At 42.6% G+C, this 15,769-nt stretch overlaps 1 protein-coding gene across 4 annotated transcripts in view; it reads left to right on the top strand.

Annotated features, from left to right (window-relative positions):
• ERCC6 (ERCC excision repair 6, chromatin remodeling factor) overlaps window positions 1–15,769 on the top strand; it is a 92,240-nt gene that overhangs the window by 41,056 nt on the left and 35,415 nt on the right. For all 4 annotated transcript variants that reach the window (XM_079793037.1, XM_079793036.1, XM_079793035.1 and 1 more), the window contains exons 7-8: window positions 84–242; window positions 8,509–8,644. In XM_079793037.1, coding sequence (XP_079649163.1) covers window positions 84–242; window positions 8,509–8,644 — 295 coding nt within the window. The remainder of the gene's footprint in view (window positions 1–83; window positions 243–8,508; window positions 8,645–15,769) is intronic.

The following is a 15,769-nucleotide window of genomic DNA, read 5'->3' as shown; positions in this document are numbered from 1 at the left end:
TTAATTCATGAGTACTTTGTGTTATGATCTGTATTATCCACCATTTGCCATTTTCTTTTTCTTGTTGGTGTTTGTTGTTGTAGGTACCAGCAGACAGGTGTTAGGTGGCTGTGGGAATTGCACTGCCAGCAGGCAGGAGGAATTCTGGGAGACGAAATGGGATTGGGCAAGACCATCCAGATAATTGCCTTCTTGGCAGGTCTGAGCTACAGCAAGATCAGAACTCGTGGTTCAAATTACAGGCAAGTGCTCCTCTGCAGACTGTCAGTCTGTGGAGCTCAATTAATATTTTATCAGATGTATTGCTGTGGAGGAGGGTCTTGTGAATTATTGATGACATTTCAATTACAATATTCCTTTAATTCTTTTAGTGGGGGAGATCAAAGGAAAATTTTTACGAGACAATGGAGCTGTAGGGCAGGAGAAATTAAACATGTAACACTTTTAATGAATTCTAGGCATTGAGGCTTCATTTTGCAGATGAGCCCCACTAGATATTTTGGGTCAATACAGTTGTCTAAGGTTAGCTTCTACAAATGGATTGTTTACAAACTCAATTATGTTAATATCAATAGTTTACACAATATGGAATTTTAAATTAGACATGATACTTTTAGTTCCATTTATTAAATTTTATATTAAAATATTTGTTTTGGCAGGAGACCAGGTAAGCATTACAGTAAGTACAAAGTCTATTCATGGGGAAAGTTGGGGCTTTGGAAAAGCCATTCTCCCGAATTTCTTTTATAGTCGGTGTGCATGAGAGCATTTATAGACAGCGATTTCTTAAAATGACATTACTTGTCTGCTCACTATGCTTTCTACCCCCTCTTCCAAGTCTTTATAGAAATGCTAAGGCCACAGCCTAAGTGACTATCTGAAATGCTAAAATGATAGAAAACTGTGTTTAGATTTTAGTCTTTATTTCCTTTAGGAATTTAAATAAACTATTAAAGCTTTAGTACTCGGAAAGAATAAGAATTTTAAAGTGTTAGTTCAGTATGGTAGGACTGAGATACTTTATTTTAAAATCAGTTTGGTGACTGTTTCCATGTTTAAGCTGTAAATTTGCTTTGTATGGTTTAGTATTGGGAAAATAATGCTAGGTAAATTATGTGGATTATTCTTGAAGCCAGTTAATCTGAGAGCTTATTATTTTTTAAAATCCTTATTATTGAAAGTATTACTTATGTCCCCTCTTCCCCCCATTAACCCCTTCTAGCCCACCTCCCTGCCTCCCCCACTCCCAGGCCTTCACCACCCTATTGTCTGTGTCCACAGGTTATGCATATATGCATACAAGCTCTTGGTTGATCACTTCCCACCCTCCCTCGCCTTCCCTCTGAGATTCATCAGTCTTTTCTATGCTTCTGTGTCTCTGGAACTATTTTTTTCATCAGTTTATTTTGTTCATTAGATTCCACATAAGTGAGATCATGTGATACTTGTCTTTCTCTGACTGGCTTATTTCACTTTGCATAATACTGAGAGCTTCTTAGATTCCAATAGGCTTATCTAAGGAGTAAAAGCAAGATATTTACCTGATGGTTATGTGGTAGAAACCTCAGGCACTCTCTAGATATGATTTGGAGACACCTTTAACATCATATCAGTGTGTCTGAAGTCACAACTGCAGAAAGTCCCTGTGTTGTGCTGTCCTCCATTTCCTCACAGACAGTGTATAGTAGAGAGCCAAATACAAACCATAGGCTACTGAGTGAAGAACTTTCTACCTTCAGAGTTTAGTGCTTTGTTTTTATCCCTTACTCTCTTATTAATTTAGCAGGTCAACATTTCTCATGAGGAGTATTTAAAGTTTTAGAAATATTTATGTAAATGTGGGAAAGGGAAAAAAACACTTGGCGATTTTAAAATTCTAAATATTTTGTTGTTATTACAAGGAAGAAGAGGTTTTTCTTCAAATATTAGAATTCTGTTACATTTTGCCTGGAAACAAGTGAAGATATTCCAGCCCAGGGAGAAGTCAGAGTTGAATTTAATGTTTTCTTTTCTAAGACTGCCATTAGTTTAGATTTGTAAAAATGCTTTTTCTGTTCTAAATGGCTCGTAGGTGGGCTTGGCTCTGTAACTCCACTTGGGTTTTGCTGTTGTTGTTGTTGTTGTTTGGTAACTAGATGTTTTCTAGGACTGTCTTTCTTTCCTTAAATGATTTCTGGGATTTTCTTATTTCCCATGTCTTTTCCTCCTTTCCTTTCCTATTATCATGAAACCTGTATGGAACCTAGTCCTCTGGGCCTAGGAAACTAAAGTCATCCCTGCAGTGTAATTTTGATCTAAAAATTAAAACATGCCTCCCGAGCAGTGACAATTGTAGGAGCGAAGTCAGGGCTAATGATGAGAACAGCTGTAATCAATTAGCTATCGATGCGCATATCCTCTTTCCATAATGAAATCGTGTGACGTGTTGGACTATAGCCCAGATCGTCTTCACTGAAATAGTATTGGTACAAGTGCTTCCCAGAATGTGGTTGTATATCATCAGAACAACGAGGCTCTGTATGAATAGAGGTGCACTGAGGGTCCCCCCACTCCCGTGTGCCAGAGCGAACTATGTAACAGCTTTGTAACATGTCCTCCTCTGAAACGGAATGAATTTAGGGTTTTCCTCTGTGTTCATGTCCTAAAGGAAAAGAGTCAAATGAAAGTTCAAATGAAATTGAGTTGTCAGGTGCTATGAGTCGGCCTTGCTTTATTGGCTGTGCACATTTCCCCCGAACTCCTACAAGCTGTGCAGTTTGGGGCCCTAACTTGAGGTGGTCTTAGTGTTGTAATTTTAAGGCCCATGATCATTAAAATAGTGTGCGTCTCTGTGATAGCAAGAAGAAACTTCGTGATAAAAGACATTTTGGGTGGTTTATTTTAATGTATATGTGTGTTTGTTTTTAAGAAGGAAGAAACATATGACATGTGGTTAATAAAAATCTATACTGGTCACTGTGTTCCCAGTTCATAATACACATACTATCTTATTTTCACTTTGCCATTCATATTATGATAGATACACCCCAAATTTTATGATGGAGAGGAAAGAAATTATCTTTCAAACTTCAGATAATATTTTAAAGTCTTAACTACCATTTAGTAAGTTTCTAATTACAAATAAGTGGCTTGAAAAAGTTAATAAACTTTCAAAAGTAAATATTTTGCTTTGTATTTTCTGGTAAGTTCTAGGCTGTGCATAGCAGATTGCCATCCTGCAGTTGACATATTTGACCCTGGCACTATGGGCTTGTTTCAAACTTGTGAGGTAATCAATGGTGATCGAGGATGAAAGGAGCTGTAGCCAGTTTGGTAATTGATGCTAATCCTCTAGGACCGTGGTCGGCAAACCACAGCTCGCGAGCCACATGCGGCTCTTTGGCCCCTTGAGTGTGGCTCTTCCACAAAATACCACCGCCTGGGCGAGTCTATTTTGAAGAAGTGGTGTTAGAAGAAGTTTAAGTTTAAAAAATTTGGCTCTCAAAAGAAATGTCAATCGTTGTACTGTTGATATTTGGCTCTGCTGACTAATGAGTTTGCCGACCAGGGCTCTAGGATATTTGGCCCTTCTAGTGGTCATCTCACCAGTGTTGAGGGCTGGAAAGGGTAGGGTAGTAGGTGTGACTGTGAATGAATTTGATTGCTCCTTCTTTGGTTCAGGAACAAGGTTGGCATTGCTCCTAGCTGTCCACTCAGCCTGTAAACCTCCATAGTCTTTAAATAAAGGAAGAATGACAGAAATTGAAGGGCGTAATAATTCACAAAGATGTTCAGCCAGAATGTAATATTGGCCTTAAATGACAAAATGTGAGTCATCATTGTAGCAGTTTGCAGAAAGAGAAAAACTGCTGTAGAACCTAATAAAAACCCCATATGTGTGTTTAATTCACTATTTGAAAGTGAATTTGTTTTTAACTATTTTAGACAGATTTGAATGGTGGTTTCCTAATTCCTGCTAAGTACATATTGATGGTAACTCTTGTTCCCCTTGGAGGATATAAGCCGGTGCATTTAATCCTTTTAGAAAGGAATATTGTCTTGGAAGGGGCCAGGGCAGAGGCACACTCTCCCAGGACCTGTCTTGGTGAGAAGCAGAGACGTTTGGGAATTCTGCAGGAAGGGCCAGAGTCGATTGCAGCCTCTGACTTCTGTAGCCCCGGCCCTTGAGCAGAGCAGAGGGCAGGGCAGGGACTGAAGCTGCAGTTGAAAGGGTTTAGAAGCAGGTGGAGATTCAGTCACATTGGCGTATAGAGTGAGCCTCGTTTAGGTTATGGCTTGTTTTTCTATTAGAACTACAAGGTATTTTTCAGTTTTGCACAATATTGTTTTTATTATTTCAAGCACTGTGTGATTTACTCTGATTTATAATTTTTTTTAAGTTCAGGTATCATTTATTGAGCTATAGCAAAAAAAATTAAAATTACATATGATCTCCCAACTCAGAAATGATCTCTTTTAACATTTCAATATATTTTCTGCCAACCTTTAAAAATATTTTTATTTAATAAAGCCAGTATTCATTAATTCCTTCCCGTGGCTTAGGCATTGGGATGGTGTGAAGAAAGGCGCTTAGGAATGAGGGTGCTGTGATTGGGTTGGTTAGTACGGGTTCTCATTAGTGTGCTGCACCGCGGAAGGGTCCTTAGCCTTCTGCAGAGGAAGGACAGGGACAAGCGACAGAGGCAGCTGAGGTCTGCAGGACAAATAGACAGTGGCGAGGATGAAAGGACAGGAAGGGGCGAGGCAAAGAGTGAGAGGCCCAGGCTGTGCTCTTTGTGGGAACTGAAGACAGTGCGGGCAGGTGGAGTGCTGAGCCTCGGGGCAAATGGTGGGGTGGGACCTTGAGAGGTGAGGCTGATGAGGGGAGCGGAGCTCAGATCCTCGTGTTTAAACTGTTCCAAGAACAACAGGCAGACATTAAAAGGCTTTTTTAAGCAAAGGGATGAAGCATTCAGATTTTGCTTTTTTGAACTGATCATGCTAGTACACACAGTAACTAGGTCAGATGATAGTGGCCAGAACTGAGCATCAGCACTGTAGATGCGCAGGCAGGTGGCTTTGGAGGGATTTAGGAGCCAGACGTGACATGAACTGGATAGGTTGGATATGGTGGAGAGCAAGAGGGGCTGACCAGGAGTGAGGGCTGGATTTCCAAATTGGGCACCTGGAGAATAGGTGACAGTCCTTTCCATTGGATTAGGAGACATGCGGAGGGCAGGGTGTGGGGGGAAGATGTCATGGGGACATCTGAGTGGAGATACAGCAGTTAGACATCCAAGCATATGGTACTTTGGAGTTCAGGAAGGAGATCTGGGCTGGAGACCTAGATTTGGCGTCATCCGTGTAGAGGGAGTAATTGAAACTATGGGAATTAATTAGATAACATGGGCAAGAATGTGCAGTGTACATCTAACTTTAGTCAACACTGTGTTGGGCAGAAAAAGGTAGGGAGGGGAAGAAGGGCAGTTTAAAAAGTGCCCGAGGCTGCTCCAGAACGAGGGAGAGGGCCGTGGAGGTCCGCAGTGTCTGGGCAGTGTTGGCTCCTCTTGCAGCAGGAGCTGCGCGAGTCTAATGTTAAGATCCCCAGAGTTGAAGTTGCTTAATATTCACTTACGCCCTTACTAGCACCCGACTCCTTGAAGGACTGCAGATGAAGCAGCCAGCAATGGGCGGGCGGCTGTGGTGGGGCCCGGGCTCATAGGAAGGCCCAGGGGCTGGTCTCCGACGAGAGAAGGGACACTGTTCTATTGTCACAAGAGGGTAGGGAGGGCAGGATGGGTAGGCTCAGCTACCTGTGGTTTACAGCGCATCAGGATCTTTTGACTGTAAGTAAATGAAGCCCGGTTTCAAAATAGGTTAAACTCTGCCAGTATGTGTGCTATCCCTGGGAAACTCAGGAGTGGGCAGTAACACAGCCTGGTCAGTAGGCCGGGATGTCCTCAGGGACCCAGGTGCTCACATTTCTCCTTGTGGTCATAAGATTTTGCACTGTAGCCCAGCTGCCCCGTGGCCATTGGGCTAGTTCCTTGTGCACATGCAGCAGGAGACCAACAGGAAACGCTCCCCAGCTGAGAAGGTGCAGCACCTCATCCACACGGGTGTGTCCCAAGATCCCCAGTGAGTACCTGACACCTATGCACACACACCTATGGTAAAGTTTAATTTACAAATTAGGTGCAGTAAGCAATGACCAATAGTAACTAATAACAAAATAAAGTAATTATAACAATGTACTACAGTAAAGATGTGTGAATGTGACCTCTCTCTCAAAATGTCTTCTTTTACTGTTCTCACCCTCTTTTTCTTGTGATGATGTGGGATGGTGTGGTGTGTACCTGAGGAGGAAAGGAGGTGAGTGGCGTGGGCAGGGTGCCATAGCGCAGGCCACTATGAGGGTGACTGAACGCAAGCACTGTGGTACCATGACAGTCAATGCGAGAGCCCAGATGGCTGCTAAGTGACTAATGGGTGGAAGTGTATACAGCGCAGGTACACTGGCCGAAGGGGTGACGCACGGCTGAAGCCGGATGTGGGATTTCATCACAGTCCGGCTACTCAGAACGGTTTAAAACTTGAGAATTGTTTGTTTCTGGACTTTTCCATTTAACAATTTTGGACTGAACATGCAGAAGGTGAAACCACAGATAAGGGGGGACTACCATCACTGGGTGAGCCAGTGTTCCCAGGCCCCTTAGTGGACTGGTGAGCATTGCCAGGGGAGCGGTGTGTGCTGACAGCCTGAGCGGAGTCGGGACTCCTGCTTCTCCCTTCTTCACTACAGCCAGACAGTGCTGAGTCCGCAGGCACACCTCTGGGAAGGAAGCGTGGATGCTGCACAGCACTGGTTCTGTTCGGCAGGAGCTAGGACAAAGGCATGCTGGGATAGTGGTCACAACCCCTCTATCAGCTACCTATGTGTAAGTCTTTTTTTAGAAGACTTACTATGAACATTTTTCCAGATTTTAAAATATTCAGAAAGAATATTAATGGTTACATGATATTCCATCTTCTTTAACAAGCACTTACAGTATTTACTGTGTGGTACAATATTGACTGTAAGCACTTTACAGATATTGACTGATTCAATCTTTACATAAACCATATGATCTGTACTGGTATTCCCACTTTAAGATGAGAGACTGAGGTTCAGAGAGATTAAGTAATGTGCCCAAGATCACAGAATTAGTGTGTCCAGAGCTGGGATTCAGACCCAGACAGTGCTAACCACTGACCTATGCTGCATTGAAGAACAGGATGGTTTAGTCAACCCTTCCTTTATTTGTGGGTGTGCAAGTAGAAAGAGGAAATGAATAGGAAAAAGAGGCTCCCTTTCCCCGCCGCGGACAGATGCTTCTTTGGGATTGCTGGGGGGCGGGGGCTGTTGGGAAGGCTCTTGCTGTGGTGCTCAGTTGTTCCCACAAGAACAGGCGCTTGCGCTCGCTGGCCTGGGCTTACCACTAGCGACGGCCACTACGATGCTCCTCCGTGTGTTTATCACATGGGAAGCAAGCAGCATGTGGAAGAGCAGACTGCAGCGCTCAGAAGACTGACTTCTAGGCGTTGCCCATCTCCTGGTGACCACGTGGCCTTGGCACGTCAGCCTTCTGGGCTCTGAACACCCGAGCATTTCTGTCCTGCTTATTTCCAGGACTGTGAGGCTGGTTGGAATTTTGTGGGTGAAAACTTGTGGTAAACTATAAAGGGTCAAACAGATGGAAGGCACTCACTCTTGTGTTCCCTTAGTTTAAGATACATTGTATAATCTCGTCATTAATCTGGAATAGAGGAGAGAAAAGTATTTTTATTACGTGATTTTTGTTTGATTTTCCTTTACTTTAAATCAGTGATGGCGAACCTATGACACGCGTGTCAGCACTGACACGCATAGCCATTTCTGATGACACGCGGCCGCTGAGGTAGCCGCATGCCGAGGATGAAACATTTGCTGCTCCTGAGGATGAAACATTTGCGAAATAATGTTTTTTCCTCAAGGTGACACACTACCTGAGTTATGCTCAGTTTCTTGGCAAAGTTTGACACACCAAGCTCAAAAGGTTGCCCATCACTGCTTTAAATGCATCTATTGATTTCACAGAGGAAGGGAGAGGGAGGGAGAGAGAGAAACATCAATGATGAGAGAGAATCATTGATTGGCTGCCTCCTGCACCCCCACCCCCACCCCCTGGGGATCAAGCCTGCAACTCGGGCATGTGCCCTGACCAGGAATCGACCTGTGACCTCCTGGTCAACCACTGAGCATAGATGTTATCTTCCAATGTGTTAGCTAGTGTTTTCTCTTAATACCTGCATTCACCAGTTGATGAGTGGGATGGTGGGGATTTCACTGACTGGGTTTTAACCTTAGCAACTTTTTCATTATAGGACATACCAAATTTCCATAGCTAGGATTTTCCTTTTTTTCTTTTTTTCTTTTTTTCTTTTTTGGTAGTTGGTCATCCTTGCGCTGTCATTTATGGTTGTTTTTTCTTCTTGGACATTTTGGTGCAGGTTTGAGGGGTTGGGTCCAACAATCATTGTCTGCCCTACGACAGTGATGCATCAGTGGGTGAAGGAATTTCACACATGGTGGCCTCCGTTCAGAGTGGCAGTTCTACACGAAACCGGCTCCTACACCCACAGAAAGGTAACAGCACAGCACTTCAGCACCTTTTTGTTTGTTTCATCCTAAAGCCTTCCATTTACATGCTTGTTTTCTTTGACCCATGTATATCAAATGTGTGTTTCTGTGTTTCTCTTCATGCAGTTAAACTGTCACTGATTTGATTGGAGCTGTGTATTGTGAAAACAGTTGTGAATGTAGGCTTATCCTTCCAGCCCCTAGTGGTGATGAGACATGTTGTTTGTCCTGCTGGGCACAGACAGGCTCAGCCTGGGAGCACGAGGGGGGCCGTAAGGCAGGCTCACCAACAGTCCCCTGGCGGGTTGGGAGTATTGGTGGCTTCAAACGGTTTTAGGAAGGTGAGCACAAAAGGTCATAATAACTTTTAATTGGCAAAAGCATTTGTTAATATGCGTTTAAAACATGTTTTCAATGAACAAAAGAACTGTGCCATTTTGAGAATTTTACAGTTTGCATTGTTGCTTTTTAGTTTTTTGTTCTTTGAATCCTTGATTGCCATATAATTATAATCACTGTATTTTGATACTGTGTTTCCTCACTTATTCCTAATTTTACCACATTATCTAAAAGGAGGTTTATCTGTATTCCTAGGGGTCGCATAGATGTGTTGTGTTATGCTTTTTTTATTATCTGTCTCACCATCTAGACTGTAAGTTGCGTAGAGAAGGGATTGTGTGTTCCGCATTTTTGTATCCCAAGTGCCCTATAAGCATTTGCGGAATAAATAATAATTACACGTTTTCACTGTGGGTTCGGAGGTTGTTTTATTGACAGGAAGTGGCAGTTTATTCTGAGTTCTTTCTTTCCTGAGTGTCGGAGCTCTTGAGTGAGCTCTCATGGACCATGAAAGAGCTGGTGAATGTTGGCCTTTCTGAGGGGGACACACATGAGCCACTAGACCCCAGGGTTTCTGTAATTTTGCCAGTGCCCCTTTCTTCTAAATTCCCAACTTGTTTGTGATTATGAGTAAGCAGAACTTTTGATGGAAGTGAATCAGTACTATCCACAGTTTGGTAGCTCAAGTTTGGTGAGATGCAATCTTACTTATACTAGCTGTTGTTAAAACCAACTGACTTTGCCTTGAATTTTAAATGATAAATGGAAGACAAACTGAGTTAAAATATAATGCTGTGATTTTAAAAAGTGATATTTTAGCAGCATGGAAATAACAGTTTTGGGTTTTTTGGTGTGTTTTTTTAATCCTCACCTGAGTATTTTTTTCCATTGATTTCTAGAGAGAGTAGAAGGGAGGAAGAGAGAGAGAAAGATCGATGTGAGAGAGACACATCTATTGGTTGCCTCCCACACACACACTCCTACCATGGCTGGCAAACCTGCAACTGATTCCTTGACTGGGAATTGAACCCTCAACCCTTTGGTCTGAGGGTTGATGCTCTAACCCAGGCGTCCTCAAACTACGGCCCGCGGGCCACATGCGGGTGTTTTTGCCGTTTTGTTTTTTTACTTCAAAATAAGATATGTGCAGTGTGCATAGGAATTTGTTCATAGTTTTTTTTAAACTATAGTCCGGCCCTCCAACTGTCTGAGGGACAGTGAACTGGCCCCCTGTTTAAAAAGTTTGAGGACCCCTGCTCTAACCACTGAACCAAACCCACCAGGGCAAAAATAACAGTTTCTATTGTTTTTTTAGTCAAAATAAATTATAACCATCCTGTCACCATCCTTTTTTCACTTCCATTGTCTATTGACATCTCTTAATGTTTTGTTTTGCAAAATTCTATAGAAAGATCCATTAGTTGGTGTTTGTCTTTAAAAGGCAAAATTTTTATATGTCCATCTTTATGCTTTTCTTTGGGCTAGTGAAGTGTATATATTTCACACCTTCACCTGGATCACGGCTCACCTGTGAATCTTCTGTAATTACTAGAGGCCCGGTGCACGAAATTCATGCATGGGGGGGGGATGTCCCTCAGCCCAGCCTGCACCCTCTCCAATCTGGGACCCCTCAAAGGATGTCCGACTGCCTGTTTAGGCCCGATCCTACTGGGATCGGGCCTAAACGGGCAGTCGGACATCCCTCTCACAATACAGGACTGCTGGCTCCCAACTGCTCACCTGCCTGCCTTCCTGATTGCCCCTAACCACTTCTGCCTGCCAGCCTGATCACCCCCTAACCACTCCCCTGCCAGCCTGATTGATGCCTAACTGCTTCCCTGCCGGCCTAGTCACCCCTAACTGCCCTCCCCTGCAGGCTTGATCGTCCCCAACTGCCCTCCCTTGCAGGCCTGATCTCTCCCAACTGCCCTCCCCTGCTGGCCTGATCACCCACAACTGCCCTCCCTTGCAGGCCTGGTCCCTCCCAACTACCCTCCCCTGCTGGCCATTTTGTGACGGCCATCTTGTGTCCACGTGGCGGCAGGATCTTTGACCACATAGGGGCAGCCGTCTTGTGTGTTGGAGTGATGGTCAATTTGCATATTACTATTTTATTAGATAGGATAACCTGAAGAACTCCCTGCATGTAAATTAAATACATTGACTCATTAATGGAAGTAGCATTGACATTGGTCAGTGTTTCTTGGTAAGGCTTGCTTCCTTAACTTGTTCAGAGGGCAAAATCTTAAGGACAGATATTTCACTTCTGCTTATAGTGATTTTAGCTTCCGAGGTTGTTTTGCTGACATGTGATTGTTCATAATTTTCTCAGTTCTTTACAGTTCACCAAGGACTTGAAGTTCCTTTCTAAACTTTAAGGAAAAGCAGTAGACTTGTGATTTTTTGTTTGTTTGTTTGTTTAAATTTCTTTATTGATTAAGGTATCACATATTTGTCCTCTTCCCCCAATTCCCATCCCACACCCCTCCCCACGCATGCCCCCACCCCCCTGTTGTCCTTAACCACTGGTTAGGCTCATATGCATGCACACAAGTCCTTTGGTTGATTTCTCCCCTTTATCCCCACCCTCCCCTACCCTCCCTCTGAGGCCTGACAGTCTGATCCATGCCTCCTTGTTTCTGGGTCTGTTCTTGTTCATCAGTCTATGTTGCTTATCATTTCCCCTAGATGAGTGAGATCATGTGCTACTAGAAATACACTTATAAGAACCATAAATGAGACAAGCAATAATGGTTATGCTGAAAGGCAAATGAATCAGTCTGTACTGAGTTTCTTTCTGGGCCAACAGTTCTTTTGAGACCCAATTTCAATGTCAAACAGTTCTTTATGTGTACATGTTAGCAATGATATTTCAGTTCTGGATGGTGGACAAATGGTGGTAATGCAGGTCTGACCCTCTCTGGTTTGGTCCTGGGCAACCTGCTGTGATGCACAGCTGCTAACTGCTAGTATGGCAAGGCGATATAAGCGTCTTCCATCTCTGGACTGCTTCTCTTCTGTCTTCATAGACTTGTGATTTTATTCTGACCTTTAACTCTACTGTTTCTTCTTTGTTACAAAATATCTCAGATCTGCCCTAACTGGTTTGGCTCAGTGGATAGAGTGCTGGCCTGCGGACTGAAGGGTTCCGGGTTCAGTTCTGGTCAAGGGCATGTACCTTAGTTGCAGGTTCGATCCCCAGTAGGGGACGTGCACAAGGCAACTGATGGATGTTTCTTTCTACTCGATGTTTCTAACTCTCTATCCTTCTCCCTTCCTCTCTGTAAAAGTCAATAAAATATATTTAAAACAAACAAAAATATATATGTGTGTGTGTGTATGTATATCTATCTATCTATCTATCTATCTATCTATCTATCTATCTATCTATCTATCTATCTCCTGGAGATTATGTAGGAAAGCAGATCACTTCAGGTTTCTTTAAAAACAAAACAAACAAAAATGTATCTCAGATCTCTAAAGATGCAAGCTGTCAAGCGAAAGATCAAAATGATGTTCTCTTTCAAACCATACTCTTGACTTAGAAACACAATCCATTTATTTTGAATGCTAATATCATTTTGCTATTTGTGATGATATTTCAAAAATGTGTTAATTCCTTACCCAGGCCTGTTAGTAACACTGCCAAGATCAGAACTCTGGCTTTTGGATTCAGGCATCCAAGTGGTGTTTGATCCCTCTGCTCTGTCCTTTCATACTTGTATGTACAGATCTTTGCCATCCCATGCACACCTGTTGGTTTAGAAGTGCATTCAATTGCAATAGAATTTATGTTTCTTAGTCATATTTCAAATATTTTGCCGGTCTAGCTTCTCACCCTGCATCTATTGTCTGCCCTCCTTTCCATCCTTATTGGCTAAGTCTCCTTTTCTCCAGCTTTCTGTGCCCACTGGTTGTCCTGTCTAAATGTAACAGTGGTGCTTTTGGCATATGGACATTCAGGGTGGGGAGAATAGGGAAGAGAAGAGAATTTCTCTTTAAAAATACTTAACAGAGTAATCATGCCAGAATTGTTCTGTTTACCATTCAAATAGATTTATCTTTATCTATACTAATAATAGCCTAGGTGGTTGTCACGCACTCACGCCGTCACAAGATGGCCATCACAAGATGGCCACGTGCACAGTGGAGGCGGGGCCCGGTGGAGGAGGCAGGTCATGGCAGGGGAGGGCAGTTGTGGGTGATCAGGCCGGCAGGGCAGGGCAGTTGGGGTGATCAGGCTGGCAGGGGAGCAGTTAGGCATCAGTCAGGTCGGCAGGGGAGTGGTTAGGGGGCGATCAGGCTGGCAGGCAGGCGAGCGGTTAGGAGCCAGCGGTCCCGGATTGTGAGAGGGATGTCCGACTGCTGGACATCCCCCGAGGGGTCCCAGATTGGAGAGGGTATGGGCCGGGCTGAGGGACACCCCCCCCATACACGAATTTCATGCACTGGGCCTCTAGTTTTCATAATGATTTGTTGTAGCTGGTATGACAAAATTTTGAAATTTTTGCATTTAGAGAACATATTTAAATGAACAAACAATTTCTAAATGGGGTGCATCTATTTTTCTTCTTCTTCCCACCTCTATCACCATGTTATATTATCTTTGTTCATATTCTCTTTGATAGCAAATAAAAACCCAGCTACCATGCAAAAAATAAATAAATGTTTGACTAATATATTCAACCAAATGTCCAACCAGATAAAGTCATTTCTAGCCTTTTAAATCTCCTTCAATGGTCAGTTAAAATCTTATTTAATAGGAGTCAAAAATTTTCCCTTTCTCATGTTTTGTGGTCCCTTTTTTTAATATAGACAACCCTAATGCGTCAGTCAATTAGTATTTATTTGTTGTATAATTATAAACATGATGTTCCAGGTTTTTTATGCTGTTACGGCTTCCCAAAATGGGTATAAGGTTTTAACTGGCCTTGAAAAGCTAACTATTTTGTTGGGGAAAGAAAATATATGAAAAGATAATAAAAGAAGGTAGTTTTGTGATACTTCTGCCATAATTCACAGTAGGTGGCGGTATCTTTAACACTGTTGAAACATTTATTTAATTATTAAGGAGTTTTCTTTCAGTTTGTTTGCAGATGTATAACGAGAAGTTTCTTGCTTATATTCTGAAACAGTTGTCACTTTATGTCTCACCTTATGCTTCTATGTAGGATATAGTAATTCTGTGGAACATTTTAGATAATTCAAAGGGTTTTATCTTATTTTGATCAATTCATGGCATTTAGAGGCTTAAGAGTGAGAAATATCCCTAGTTGGTTTGGCTCAGTGGATGGAGCGTCAGCCTGCAGACTGAAGGGTCCCAGGTTCGATTTTGGTCAAGGGCACGTGCCTGGGTTGCGGGCTTGATCCCCAGTGGGGGGTGTACAGGAGGCAGCCGATCAATGATTTTCTCTCATCGTTGATGTTTCTATCTCTCTTTGCCTCTCCCTTCCTCTCTGAAATCAATAACGACATTTTTTTTTTTTAAAAAGAGAAATACAATGGCTTAACGGTGTAAAGCATAGATTCTGCTATTACCAGACCAGGGTTTGAATCTTGGATCTATCATTTCATCACTTAGTGATCTTGGGCAAGTCACTTAGCCTCTATGAACACAGTTTGATTTCCTGTGAAATGGCATGTGCAAAGCTTACATTTACTCGGGGAATTTTTACTAATAGAAACAAAGAATATTGTAGGTCTCTATCTTAGTTGTTGAGAAAGAAAATACATTCTGGCATATCTGATGATTCCATAGAAACGCATCAAAAATGTTCATGGTCATTCATGGATAGACCTTTCCTCGTGTCCAGACATTTGGCCCCAAATGGAAACAATGAAGTTGAACGTTAAAATTCTTTTTGAGAACTACAGGGTGTGATTAAAGGACAAACCACACAAAACATGGGCATCTGATAAAGCTGTTACCGTGTGCTCTTTTAAAAGTCCTGTTTTCTGGAACATTAGAGTAAAAAGACTTGGCTTTTTAAAAAGCTGGAAGAGCGTGAAACCATAACCAATAAAAGAAAAGGGCCACACGGTGCCTCCAGCACCCTAAACATTTCAGACCCATTCCAAGTACACAAATGATTACGCAAAGTGATGTAATTCCTGTTAACTTCAGAGATGGTGTGTTCACCTGATACGAGGAATGATAGATGCTATGCTTGTTCTGTGAGGTGTATTGTAAAATTATGTTGCTGGGGCCATTTTTTCTTCATTGTCAGCACAAATCCTTGTTTATTAAAGATTTAGCTTGAAGGAAATTTTAATTAATTACAGGTGCAGTAAATCCTGCCTGGGAAGCTGCCATGCTGTGCTTGCCGTGAATGGCCTTCATGTGCCGGTGCTCCCCTCGCTCTCGGCGCCTGACAGTGTGATTTATGGCTCTTGTTTCCTACCAGTCCACTGTTTGCCCTCTAGGAGCGATTGGTCTCCTGAGCCTCCGTAATAACAGCAGCTCTCGCACAGACATCTTTTAATGACAGCAGCACTGCGTTCAGTAAGTCAGGCTAATTGCAGACGTACCCTATTAATTGCAAAAACTAGGAGCGAGGTTACATATTTTACAAGCTTTTAATTTGAAACCGCCCGAGATAATTTGTCTTAAGTATTTGGATAGAGACATCCGTAATATTCAACAATTCACCATTATTGAAACTCCAGTCTTAGCAGTTACAGAATTCTGTGATTGAATCAGGTGAAAGCAGATAGTCTTGGATGTGCTTTTACCAGTAGCTATTGTGTGTGGAGGTTATCTTTTCAATGGGAGCGTTTTTAAATTTTACTTAT

Source organism: Cnephaeus nilssonii, assembly GCF_951640355.1.
Source record: "Cnephaeus nilssonii genome assembly, chromosome: 16".
NCBI classification, from domain to species: Eukaryota; Metazoa; Chordata; class Mammalia; order Chiroptera; family Vespertilionidae; genus Cnephaeus; species Cnephaeus nilssonii.
This window is presented reverse-complemented; position numbering and strand designations above follow the sequence as displayed.